Genomic DNA, 13898 nt, shown 5'->3' with positions numbered 1-13898 from the left:
AGAATTTGCTCCAGGCCCAGGGGCGTCAACAACGGCTGTACGACAGAGGGGCCAGGCTGAGACAATTCCGGAGGGAGTGTCCATTAATGGAAATGGCTAAGTGATCCGGGTTGCCGGCTCTCCAACACCCTCCCCCAGTCTGGGAGATACACAGATTTACAACCTCAACCTCCTGAAAGCATGGAGGGAGGCGGAGTCTGTTTCTCTGGTGTCCGCGGTATATGAGAGAGAGGAGCTGGGGCCTGAGGCTCCAAAATCTACTAATCTGGTCTCGTTCCTTTGTGAAGACCATCTCTCCGGGACCCAGAGAACAGACATTGCCCAGTTGCAAGAGCGGTTTGCTGACGTGTTCTCTCTCCTGCCAGGACGCACAAACCTCGTAGAGCACCGAATTGAGACGCCTCCGTGCGTGGCGGTGTGGTCGCGACCCTACAGGTTACCTGAACACAAAAGAAAAGTGGTTCAGAGGGAATTAGCGGCCATGCTGGAGATGGGGGTAATAGAAGAGTCCAACAGTGCCTGGTGTAGTCCCATTGTTCTTGTGGTCAAGAAGGATGGATCCCATGGCTTTTGCCACTCCGTATGGGTTATACCAATTCACCACGCTTCCCTTTGGGTTGTTCGGGGTCCCAGCCACTTTTCAACGCCTCATGGACCGGGTGCTGCGTCCGCACGCTTCATATGCGGCTGCCTACTTGGATGATGTGATCATCCACAGCACCACCGGAGCATGTGCAGCGGGTGGGCGCGGTGCTGGAGTCCCTGAGGCAGGCGGGGCTGACCGCCAACCCGGGGAAGTGTGCAAATGGATGGAGGGAAATACGGTATCTGGGGTACCACTTGGGTGGGGGCAGGTGCGCCCACAGGTGGACAAGACTGCCGCTATCACTGCCTGTCCGCGGCCCAAGACAAAAAGAGGTGAGGCGGTTTTTGGGGCTGACGGGTAACTATAGGTGGTTCATCCCAAATTTTGCAGATTTTAACCGGCCCCTTGACCGACCTGACCCGGAAAGGTGCCTCAGATCCGGTCCAGTGGACGGAGCAGTGACAGTTGGTGTTTGAGAAGGGCAAGCAAGCTGTCTGTGGGGAGCCACTCCTCCACACCCCTAACTTCTCTCTTCCCTTTACCCTGCAGACTGATGCGTCAAACAGAGGGCTGGGAGCAGTTTTGTCCCAGCAGGTAGAGGGGGTTGACTGCTCTGTGCTGTTTATCCACCGCAAGCTGTCGGAGAGGGAGGCCAGGTACAGCACGGTGGAGAAGGAGTGCTTGGCCATCCGGTGGGCGGTCGACTCCCAGCGCTACTACCTCCTGGGACGCTCATTTACCCTCTGTTCGGACCACTCCCCGCTCCAGTGGCTCCACCGCATGAAGGATACTAACGCCCGGATTACTCGGTGGTATCTGGCTTTACAGCCTTTTAATTTCAAAGCGGTCCATAGGCTCCTCTCACGGGGAGTGGGGAGGGGAGTAGGTTAGATATATGCATGGGTGGATGGATGGATGCATACAGTAAATGGATGGATTGTTTGTTGTATGGATAGCTAGAGTGATGGAATGTTTAAGAAAAAACAGATAGGAACAGGGTGTGGTCTGGTCTTATGTGAACTTACCAACCTCTGCAACCATCACAGTGATGTTATGCCACGCAGTCTCCTCCCGGTCCAGAACCTGAGTATTCCTGATGATGCCACTGTTCACCCCGATGATAAAATACAAAGATCTTTCCTCTTTGTTTTCTATGAAGTACCTGTGACACAGAATGACATGGACTTTTAAAAAAAAAACAAAGCCATTGAAACATATTTCAATATTGTAGTATTTAGAGAATAGCATAATGCAATAGAGACTGCTAATGTATTTATTTAGATCACAGAAGTCCTACAAAACGTAATCATGACCAATATGTACTTGTATAGCGCTTTTCTAGTTTTCCGACCACTCAAAGCGCTTTAACACTACATGACATCATTCACCCTTTCATACAGTGATGGGAGGAGCTAAGGTTCCACCTATCCATCAGCAGTAACTAACATTAACACACCGTAGGAACAGCTACGGGAGCAATTCTTGGGGTTAAGTGTCTTGCCCAAGGACACATAGACATGGGCTAGCAGAGCCGGGGATTGAACCGCCGATCCTCTGATTGAAGGTGCACACCACTGAGCCACAGTCGCCCGCAATATATTGATTGAGTGTTATGAAGTCATATTTGTTGGAATGGGAAACTGTTCGTCAGTCGAGCTTAGGCGGCCAGGTGACCCGGCAGCCCTTATGCCTACATTTAAGCCTTAATATACTATAAACTTGTAAGCCATCAAAAATGTCAACCCCCGTACAGTTGTCTTTCAGCAAACAACAACAATCCAGAACCATTGATTCATTTTTAACACACACTAAAAGTGCCAAGTAATCTATTTAAATTGTATTACTGCCTTATGGATCTAGATTAGAAGATTGCCATAATGTATCTGTTGATAGGTGGGTGGTGACGCATGCAAGAGCAGTGCTTCCTAAAACAATGCTCACCCCTGAAAGAAAGCAACGATCTGCACCTGCTGCAGCAGATGTGCTCTCTGAAGCAGATTTGTCATTGTGGGCTATACAAAATAAATGTAATTGAATGTGCCACACATAAGCAGGTAAGTGATATAAATGTTGTATTTTTAGAAAAGGGAGACTTATGAAAGTGGTTAAATGCTTTAGAGGACCTGCTGTACATAATGAAGCCACTGTCACTGTGACAGCTCTGAAAACTACGCATCGCTCTCTCTCTCTTCCGGTAAGCGTATTGCATCACTTCCGGTTGCCAGCTTAGCAGCTCGCGATGTTTTCTTCTCCCCCTCCCGCTCCCTCTTGCTCAGAGTGTCTCATGTATAGCTATTCCTCTGCCTCTCTTAATGATAATGGTACATGCAACAAGTGTAGTTAATTTGCTAGGTTGGAGGCAGTTCTAAGTGGGTTAGATGCACGGCTCCGCACCATCGAAGCTCAGACAATTACGCTAGTTAGCTCGCCACCCCCCATAGCCGGTGCGGGGCCTTTAGCTTTAGCCTCTGTTAGCTGTCCCCCGGCAGCCCACGAGCAGCCGGATGGCTGGGTGACTGTTCAAAGGGGTTTTAAGTCTAAACAGAAGCCCACTGAGCACCGCCAACCTCTTCACGTTTCGAACCAGTTTTCCCCACTCAGCGACGCACCCGCTGAGAAACCCACTCTGGTTATAGGTAGCTCCATAGTCAGAAACGTGAAGATAGGGAAGCCAGGGACCAAAGTCATATGCATCCCGGGGGCCAGAGCGGGCGACATTGAATCTTGTTTAAAACTGCTGGCTAAAGATGAGCGTAGTTACAGTAAGATTATTATACACGCCGGCGGTAATGACTCCCGACTGCGGCGGTCGGAGGTCACTAAAATTAATGTGGAATCGGTGTGTACTTATGCCAAGACAATGTCGGACACCGTAGTTTTCTCTGGCCCTCTCCCCAATCTGATCAATGATGACATGTATAGCCGCATGTCGTCATTCAACCGCTGGTTGTCCAGGTGGTGCCCAGCAAACAATGTGGGCTACATAGATAACTGGCAGACTTTCTGGGGAAAGCCTGATCTGATGAGTCGAGACGGAATTCATCCCACTTAGGATGGAGCGCGTCTCATTTCTGCGAACATGGCCAAGTTGATTAGCGGACTTAATCCATGACCCAGAGTTCAGATCAGGAAGCAGAAGCAGAGTTGTAGTCTTCCAACCTTCTCTGCACTTCTATTCGAGCAGTTACCAACCCTTAACCTTAACTCTATAGAGACTGTGTCTGTCCCACGGCCACTTAAATTAATTAAATCAAAAGTAACCAGAAGAGGAGTCCTACAAAATAACCTCATAAAGGTTAACATCACTACTGCAACAGTGCAACAAAAGAAGAGAATTAAATGTGGACTCCTAAATATTAGATCTCTGTCATCTAAAGCTGTATTAGTAAATGATTTAATATCAGACCATCACATTGATGTATAGTGTCTTACTGAAACCTGGCTGAGCCATGAAGAATATGTCAACCTAAATGAATCAACTCCTCCAAGTCATATTAATACTCACATTCCTCGAGGCACCGGCCGAGGAGGTGGAGTAGCAGCCATCTTTGACTCAAGCCTATTAATGAATCCTAAACCTAAACTAAATTACAACTCATTTGAAAGCCTTGTTCTTAGTCTTTCACATCCAACCTGTAAAACATTACAGCCAATTCTATTTGTTATACTGTACCGGCCACCAGGTCCATATTCAGAATTTATATCTGAATTTTCTGAGTGTTTATCAAGTTAAGTCCTTAAAACTGATAAGGTTATTATTGTAGGAGATTTTAATATTCATGTGGATATTGACAATGATTGCCTTAGTACTGCATTTATCTCATTGTTGGACTCGATTGGCTTCTGTCAGAGAGTACAGAAACCCACTCACTGCTTTGGCCACACCCTCGACCTTGTTCTTGCATATGGCATTGACATTGCGCATTTGGAGGTCTTCCCACAGAACCCTCTTCTGTCAGACCATTACCTCATAACTTTTGAGTTTATACTCCCGGAGTATACACCGTTAGTCAAAAGTTTCTACACCAGATGTCTAACTGACAGTGCTGTAGCTAAATTTATAGAAGCGATTCTTTCTGCATTTGATTCAATACCACGTCTCAATGTGACGGAGGACTCCTTTGCTAACTTTAGTCCGTCCCAGATTGATCATATTGTCGATAGTGCTAAAGGCTCACTGAGAATGACACTAGACTTGATAGCCCCACTGAAGGAAAAGACAGTGAGGCAAAGGAGGTTTGCTCCCTGGTATAACCCTCAGACCCGCGACCTAAAGCAAACTTCACGAAAGCTTGAAAGTATATGGCGTTCCACCAATCTGGAAGAATCACGCTTAGTTTGGCGAGATAGTCTTAAAACATATAAAAAGGCTCTCCGTAATGCCAGAGCAGCCTATTACTCATCAGTAATAGAGAAAAATAAGAACAACCCCAGGGTTCTTTTTAGCACTGTAGCCAGGCTGACAGAGAGTCACAGCTCTGTGGAGCCGTGTATTCCTATAGACCTCAGTAGTAATGACTTCATGAACTTCTTCAATGAAAAGATTTTAACTATTAGAGGCAAGATTGATGCTCTCTTGCCCTTAACTACTGCCGATCTGTCATCAAGAGGAGTGGCCTTGGAAACTGCTGTATGCCCTGGTGTATATTTGGATAGCTTTTCTCCCATTAACCTAGACCAATTGTCCTCAATGGTTTCTACTTCTAAACCGTCTACCTGTCTCTTAGACCCCATCCCAACGAGGCTGCTTAAAGACGTGTTGCCTTTAATTGGCACCTCTCTGCTGGATATTGTTAATGTGTCTTTGCTAACAGGCCATGTACCACATTCCTTCAAAGTAGCTGTAATTAAACCTCTCCTGAAAAAGCCCACTCTTAATCCAGAGGTGTTGGCTAACTACAGACCAATCTCTAACCTTCCCTTCCTCTCTAAGATCCTTGAGAAAGTAGTCGCAAATCAGTTGTGCGACTTCCTACATCAGAATAGTTTATTTGAGGAGTTTCAGTCAGGATTTAGAAAACACCACAGCACAGAGACAGCACTGGTGAAAATTACAAATGAACTCCTAATTGCATCAGATAAAGGACTCATCTCCGTACTGGTATTATTAGACCTTAGTGCTGCGTTCGACACCATTGATCATGACATCCTATTACAGAGACTGGATCAGTCGATTGGCATTTCAGGTACCGCACTAAGTTGGTTTAAATCCTATTTATCAGATCGATCTCAATTTGTATTTGTAAACGATGAAGCCTCAATGACCACCAACGTTAATCACGGAGTTCCACAAGGTTCTGTGCTTGGACCAATTTTATTTACCTTATATATGCTTCCTTTGGGCAATATTATCAGGAAACACTGCATAAACTTTCATTGCTATGCAGACGATACTCAATTATATCTATCGATCAAACCAGAGGAGACCAACCAGCTCGCTAAAATTCAAGAATGTCTTAAAGACTTAAAAACATGGATGACCTGCAACTTCCTGATGTTAAACTCAGACAAAACTGAAGTTATTTTACTGGGCCCTGAACACCTCAGAGATCAATTATCTGGTGATGTGGTTTCTGTAGATGGCATTTCCCTGGCATCCAACACCACTGTAAAAAATCTAGGCGTTATCTTTGACCGAGACTTGTCCTTTAACTCCCACGTTAAGCAAATCTCAAGGATTTCATTTTTTCATCTACGTAACATTTCAAAAATCAGGCACATCTTGTCTCAAAAAGATGCAGAAAAGCTGGTTCACGCGTTTGTTACTTCCAGACTAGATTACTGCAACTCCTTATTATCAGGCTGCTCTAATAAGTCTCTTAAATCCCTCCAGTTGATCCAGAATGCTGCAGCTTGTGTACTCACAAAAACTAAGAAAAGAGATCACATTACTCCTGTATTAGCTGCGCTGCACTGGCTCCCTGTAAAATCAAGAATCACATTTAAAATTCTTCTCCTCACCTACAAAGCCTTGATTGGTGATGCACCATCATATCTTAAGGAGCTTGTAGTATCATATTGCCCCACTAGAGAGCTGCGCTCACTAAATGCGGGGCTACTTGTGGTTCCTAGAGTCCTAAAAAGTAGGATGGGAGCAAGAGCCTTCAGTTATCAAGCTCCTCTTTTATGGAACCAGCTTCCACTTTCAGTCCGGGAGGCAGACAGTCACCTCATTCAAGAATAGACTTAAGACTTTCCTGTTTGATAGTGCTTATAGTTAGGGCTGAATCAGGTTTGCCCTGGTCGAGCCCCTTGATATGCTGCCATAGGCTTATAGGCTGCTGGGGGATGTTTTAGGATACACTGAGCACCTATCTCATCTTCTCTCTCTCCTTATGGATGAATTTACATCTCTCCATTGCACCTTATTAACTCTGCTTCCTCCCCGGAGTCGTTGTGACTTCACGTCTCATAGGGTCCATTGGACCTGGAGGTGTCTGATGCCTGGTGAGCCGGCCTCCCGCGTTGGCCCTGCTGATGCCCCGCCCCCTCCTCTCTACCTCCTTCTGTTTCATGGACAGGAGTTCCATTCATACATTGTCATATTCATGTAATGTGTTTATGTAACTTTGTAAATGCTGTTCATTCTGTACACATGACATCTATTGCTTCTGTCCATCCGGGGAGAGGGATCCTCCTCTGTTGCTCTCCTGAAGGTTTCTTCCCTTTTTTCCCTGTCAAAGGTTATTTTTGGGGAGTTTTTCCTGATTCGATGTGAGGTCCTGGGACAGGGATGTCGTATGTGTACAGATTGTAAAGCCCTCTGAGGCAAATTTGTAATTTGTGATATTGGGCTATACAAAATAAACTGAATTGAATTGAATACTCTTTTCTCATAGGGACCCCTGAACCCCAAATACCAGATATATGCATGCACAACAAAACCCCTAAATACACATCACATCGTTGACTATTTCCTTTACCGGACAGCACTGTTGGTACTATCAGGGTCCACAGCAGTTACAGTGCCAACCTGGGTACCAGCAGGTGAGTTTTCATACATGTCCATAATGTAGTAATCCATGGAGAAGACAGGAGGCTCATCTGCATCACCCACAATGACTCGCAGTGATGTGGAATCCTTAAATGGCCCCAGGTGGGAGAAGTGGGGGTCTGGATGAGTGTTGGAGCCTTCAATGTTGAGAGTGTGATCTTTTCTCTTCTCATAGTTCAGAGGCTGGGAAGGAGACAAAGAACAATGATCCAGCTCAGGACACATTTCAAACATTACTTTAATCATGGCAATGATTAAATAGACTAATGTCACACACACACCTATACTCGGGTTATGATGACACATCAGATCAGAGTCAGTATGCAATGTTTCATGATTCCTTTTACTTTGAAACAAATGACAAGCTAAATTAATTCTCACAACACCTGCGACATTCATATAGCAGTAATCATGCCAGAGAAAACACATTGAAAGATTCATTAAGGAGAGTGAATGGACTAAATATCAGTGTTAATAAACAATAAGGGCAAACAAATATCATGAAATTCCACCTAATAAAATGTGTCTGGAGCTGCAAAAGCTATTTGATAGCAAAGTTTATAAAGTTGTATTTATAGTCATATTATATATATACAAAAACTATAGTTTTGTATTTAGGAAATTATAGAACAAGAATAAAGACAATTCTTCCTGTGTCGACCTACATTGAGGTCAATAAAAAAATAAAACTATGCAGGTCTTGGCCCCTCCCCATATTTGTGGCTCATTGGGTTGAGTGGTCGTCCTGTAACCGCAAGGTAGCAGGTTCGATACCTGTCCTCCTCACAGTTCACATGTCTAAGGTCCTTTATTAGCAAGACCCTGAACCCCCATTTGCTCCCCGAGCACTTCACAGCAGCCCACTGCTCCTAGAATGCTATGGATTGTTTAAATGCAATAACTTATTATTTAAATAATGTCCACACTACTACGTAACCATTTTAAAACGCATATCTTTTGCTACATTTACACTGAGCGTCCTCAGTACACCAGAGTTTTAGACTAGAGCACCGAGGACGGAGGAGTTTTGAAAGTTTCCAGAGGACGGACGCGTTTTTACTAACGGACTCCTTAATATCTCACGAGCTGCCACAGAACCAGTAGCAGTAGTTGAGTTTGGAAACTTGAAACTCTCTATTTTTCTCTGTTTTAAATCTATCCATTGACAGTTTACTGAGGGCAGGGCTCTTCAAATCACGATAAGCCACATGCAGGGAAAGACGTTTGACAGCGACGTAATAGGATGTGATGCACATTTCAGTAAAAAAAAATTACATTATTTAAATTATTTTCAGTGACAGTTTAATATCCCCAAAAAAATTCAAAGCGTTAGGGAGGGCTGAATGCATCTATAATATATATATATATTTTTACTTCCAGGATGAATATCTCTTTAAAATGACGCCTGATGAATGCTTTAATTATCATATTACAATATTTGAATAGTCTCTCTGCAAAGTTTGAATTTGATAACAATTTTAAAACAGCATGTTAGTTTAGGCAAAAATCCAAATGTTGCGTTCATGATTTGTGTGTTATATTTCAATTTCTCATATAAAATGCTTTATATTTCACTTTTACATCACTCATGGTGTTCAATACATCCCAATACAGCAGTAACATGTAATAAATAAACCAAAATAAACTCTCTGCCCTCAAATCATCATGAAATATTTCCTTATGTATTTTATTATAACTTGGTCATCATCTCAGCCGTCCACATTTAGATATGAGTCTAAGACATCTCTTTTTAACCGCGAGAGCCTATAGGATCTATCTATAGCTTTCCACATGAGATTGACAGCACTTTTACCCAACCAAACTCTTCATTGATCTGTGTGTATGGTTTATCAATCTGTACTTAGAGATGATTAAGACATCTACTTCGTTTAACAATTAATGTGCACAACTTCTATGCCAATATTCTTTTCTACCTCATGAGACCATGAGTTGGCTTTATACATTCATGGATGCAAGTAGTTTAGAATTGTTTTTGTATTGGGGACTTTGGGCACTGATCAATTTGTATCCATATTGCATTTACTGTGTTTCCCTATTCATTTGGGCAAGACATTGAACCCCAAATTGCTCCTGATGGTCTGGCCAGCACCTTGCATGGTATATTCTTGTCATTGTGTGTGTGTGTGTGTGTTTGTAATTGGTGAAGCATGTTGAATTAAAGTGCTATATGATTCATAAATGCAGCCATTAACAATACCTTAAAATACAACCTCGTAGTTTCTGCATTTATATAATTTTTTAGCTTAATATTTTCTCCTCGTGCTTTGGTCATGGGAATAGCCAGATGACAAACACCCCCTAAAAAAGAAAAGCTCAGCAATGAATGTCACAAAACATCCATTGATAATTCAAAAAAAGTGAGACATCCCCAGTTTACAATGTGCTGAAAACGGCAAACTTCAAACAAAGATAAATGGACCTGTACTGTGCTTTTCTAGTCTTCCGACCACAAAAAGAACGTTAACACTACATTACTTCATTCCTCCATTCACACACTGATGGGAGAGGCTAAGGTTCCACCTGTACATCAGGACTAACTAACATTCACACATATTTATACACTGTAGTCACAGCTATGGGAGCAATTTTGGGGTTAAGTGTCTTGCGCAAGGACACATCGACATGGACTAGCAGAGCCGGGGATGAACCCGCCGATCCTGTGATTGAAGGATGAACCTGCTCACCACTGAGCTACAGTCGCTCCATGTTGTCCCTTCCTCTATTCTCAAGTTATGAGCAGCTGGAGAAGAAGAACAAAGAAAATCAAAACAACTATTAACTTAAACACACTGGACTGTCTCAAAGAATCCCAGCCACTGGCTTGGCATGTATGCTGGATTTGATCGAATTCCATTTTTTTTCCCAGTATATTTGAAAAGAGGAAACTGTTCAAACTGAAGGCACAATGTCATTTTGTGGCACCATGTATCTGATAAAACTAGTGCTGTTGCCTCTAATTTTGTATTTATCCAGCTGATTCTGCACTTGGTGCAGTGTCCACTGACAACCATGAGGTGACACATGTGAGCAGTCAAGACTGCAACAGTATGGTGAACACAGCCACGAATGCTGAGCTCTGCATTTCAGCTACTCATATGGTACATCAACCATTTTAATGTAACACATTGGAACTTTACGTGGAGACAGCCCTGTCTCCTTAAAGTTCCGTTCCTTAAAAAATATTTTAACTAATGGGGGGGGATTGTGATCACAGATGTGAAGATATGGTGTTGCGATCTGACATACCTGTGGAAGAAAAGGCTGATACATCAGTGACATGTCAAAGAACTGGTCAGCCTGGGCTGCCATGACGGTCAAGACTACATTGAGGTACAAGTCAAAGAATAATGCTTCTTCCTCTTCTTTCCACTGCAGTGCAGTGTCGTCCACACAGCCACAATTGAAACCCATCATGTGCATCAGTGTGAGTCTGTGTTTTGATCTCTGATTTATACCTGCTTGAGTGAAATGATTCCCTCCCTGCGGTCAGCACCAGTGGTGATGGTGAAGATGGCAGCTGTGTCGGCATTTGTGATGCTGTAGCTCATCTCAGCGTTCTGCCCTTCATCTTCATCGTTGGCTCTGATCCGACCTACTACCTTCCCTACTGGAGCCAGCTCTTGTACATATAGCTGGTAGCTCTCTGCAACAGCAACACAACATTTGATTATATTTTTTCATTTAACCTTTTAAACATATTTAGTCATTTTTTCCATGCACTTACGCTGATAAAGAGAAAAGTCTGAAGTCTATTCTTAAACGAGGTGACTGTCTGCCTCCCGGACTGAAAGTGGAAGCTGGTTGCATAAAAGAGGAGCTTGAAACTGAAGGCTCTGGCTCCCATCCTACTTTTAAAATGCGATTCTTGATTTTACAGGGAACCAGTACAAAGCAGCTAATACAGGAGTAATGTGATCTCTTTTCTTAGTTTTTGTGAGTACACAAGCTGCAGCATTCTGGATTAACTGGAGGGACTTAAGAGACTTATTAGACCAGCCTGATATGGAATTGCAAAAATCTAGTCAAGATGTGCCTGATTTTTTAAATGTTATGTAGATGAAAGAATGCAGTCCTTGAGATTTGCTTTACGTGGTAGTTAAAGTAACTTCAGTTTTGTCTGAGTTTAACATCAGGAAGTTGCAGATCATCCAAGTTTGTATCATGCTTGAATTTTAGCGAGCTGGTTGGTCTCTTTTGGCTTGATCTATAGATATAATTGAGTATGATCTGCATAACAATTAAAGTTTATGGAGTGTTTCCTGACAATGTTGCCTAAAGGATGCATATATATATATATATATATATATATAAGGTAAATAAAATTGGTCCAAGCACAGAACCTTGTGGAACTCCGTGATTAACGTTGGTGGTCATTGAGGCTTCATCGTTTACAAATACAAATTGAGATCGATCTGATGAATAGGATTTAAACCAACTTAGTGCGGTACCTGAAATGCCAATTGACTGATCCAATCTCTGTAATAGGATGTCATGGTCAATGGTGTCGAACACAGCACTAAGGTCTAACAAGACCAGTACAGAGACGAGTCCTTTATCTGATGCAATTAGGAGGACATTTGTAATTTTCACCAGTGCTGTCTCTGTGCTGTAGTGTTTTCTAAATCCTGACTGAAACTCCTGAAATAAACTATTCTGATGTAGGAAGTCGCACAACAGATTTGCGACTACTTTCTCAAGGATCTTAGAGAGGAAGGGAAGGTTAGTGATCGGTCTGTAGTTAGCCAACACCTCTGGATTAAGAGTGGGCTTTTTCAGGAGAGGTTTAATTACAGCTACTTTGAAGGAATGTGGTACATGGCCTGTTAGCAAAGTCACATTAACAATATCCAACAGAGAGGTGCCAATTAAAGGCAACACGTCTTTAAGCAGCCTCGTTGGGATGGGGTCCAAGAGACAGGTAGACGGTTTAGAAGTAGAAACCGTTGAGGATAATTGGTCTAGGTTTATGGGAGAAAAGCTATCCAAATATACACCAGGGCATACAGCCGTTTCTCAGTGAGCCTGTAGCACTATCGACAATATGATCAATCTGGGACGGACTAAAGTTAGCACAGGAGTCCTGCGTCACATTGAGACGTGGTATTGAATCAAATGCAGAAGGAATCGCTTCTTTAAATTTAGCTACAGCACTGTCAGTTAGACATCTGGTGTAGAAACTTTTGACTAACGGTGTACACTCCGGGAGTATGAACTCAAAACTTATGAGGTAATGGTCTGACAGAAGAGGGTTCTGTGGGAAGACCTCCAAATGCTCAATGTCAATGCCATATGCAAGAACAAGGTCGAGGGTGTGGCCAAAGCAGTGAGTGGGTTTCTGTACTCTCTGACAGAAGCCAATCGAGTCCAACAATGAGATAAATGCAGTACTAAGGCAATCATTATCAATATCCACATGAATATTAAAATCTCCTACAATAATAACCTTATCAGTTTTCAGGACTAAACTTGATAAACACTCTGAAAATTCAGATATAAATTCTGAATATGGACCTGGAGGCCGGTACAGTATAACAAATAGGATTGGCTGTAATGTTTTCCAGGTTGGATCTGAAAGACTAAGAACAAGGCTTTCAAATGAGTTGTAGTTTAGTTTAGGTTTAGGATTCATTAATAGGCTTAAATCAAAGATGGCTGCTACTCCACCTCCTCGGCCGGTGCCTCGAGGAATGTGAGTATTAATATGACTTGGAGGAGTTGATTCATTTAGGTTGACATATTCTTCATTGCTCAGCCAGGTTTCAGTAAGACACAATAAATCAATGTGATTGTCTGATATTAAATCATTTACTAATACAGCTTTAGATGACAGAGATCTAATGTTTAGGAGTCCACATTTAATTATCCTGTTTGTTGAACTGTTGCAGTAGTGATGTTAACCTGTATGAGGTTATTTTGTATGACTCCTTTTCTGGTTACTTTTGATTTAATTAATTTAAGTGGCCGTGGGACAGACACAGTCTCTATAGAGTTAAGGTTAAGGGTGGGTAACTGCTCGAATGGAAGTGCAGAGAAGGGTGGAAGACTACAACTCTGCTTCTGCTTCCTGATCTGAACTCTGGGTCATGGATTAAGTCCGCTAATCAACTTGGCCATGTTCGCAGAAATGAGACGCGCTCCATCCTAAGTGGGATGAATTCCGTCTCGACTCATCAGATCAGGCTTTCCCCAGAAAGTCTGCCAGTTATCTATGTAGCCCACATTGTTTGCTGGGCACCACCTGGACAACCAGCGGTTGAATGACGACATGCGGCTATACATGTCATCATTGATCAGATT

The 13898-nt window shown here is 43.0% G+C and overlaps 1 protein-coding gene across 1 annotated transcript in view; it reads right to left on the bottom strand.

The window, feature by feature from the left end:
• Positions 1-13898, bottom strand: part of LOC117746270 (cadherin-18-like) — a 55365-nt gene that overhangs the window by 24272 nt on the left and 17195 nt on the right. The window contains exons 3-5 of the mRNA XM_034555308.1: positions 11057-11244; positions 7510-7763; positions 1612-1748 (exon numbers count right to left, since the gene is read on the bottom strand). Of these exons, the coding sequence (XP_034411199.1) occupies positions 1612-1748; positions 7510-7763; positions 11057-11244 (579 nt within the window). The remainder of the gene's footprint in view (positions 1-1611; positions 1749-7509; positions 7764-11056; positions 11245-13898) is intronic.

The sequence above is a fragment of the Cyclopterus lumpus genome, chromosome 17 (genome assembly GCF_009769545.1).
Source record: "Cyclopterus lumpus isolate fCycLum1 chromosome 17, fCycLum1.pri, whole genome shotgun sequence".
Taxonomy (NCBI): domain Eukaryota; kingdom Metazoa; phylum Chordata; class Actinopteri; order Perciformes; family Cyclopteridae; genus Cyclopterus; species Cyclopterus lumpus.
The sequence above is the reverse complement of the archived record's forward strand: the minus strand, read 5'-3'. Positions and strand labels throughout refer to the sequence as shown.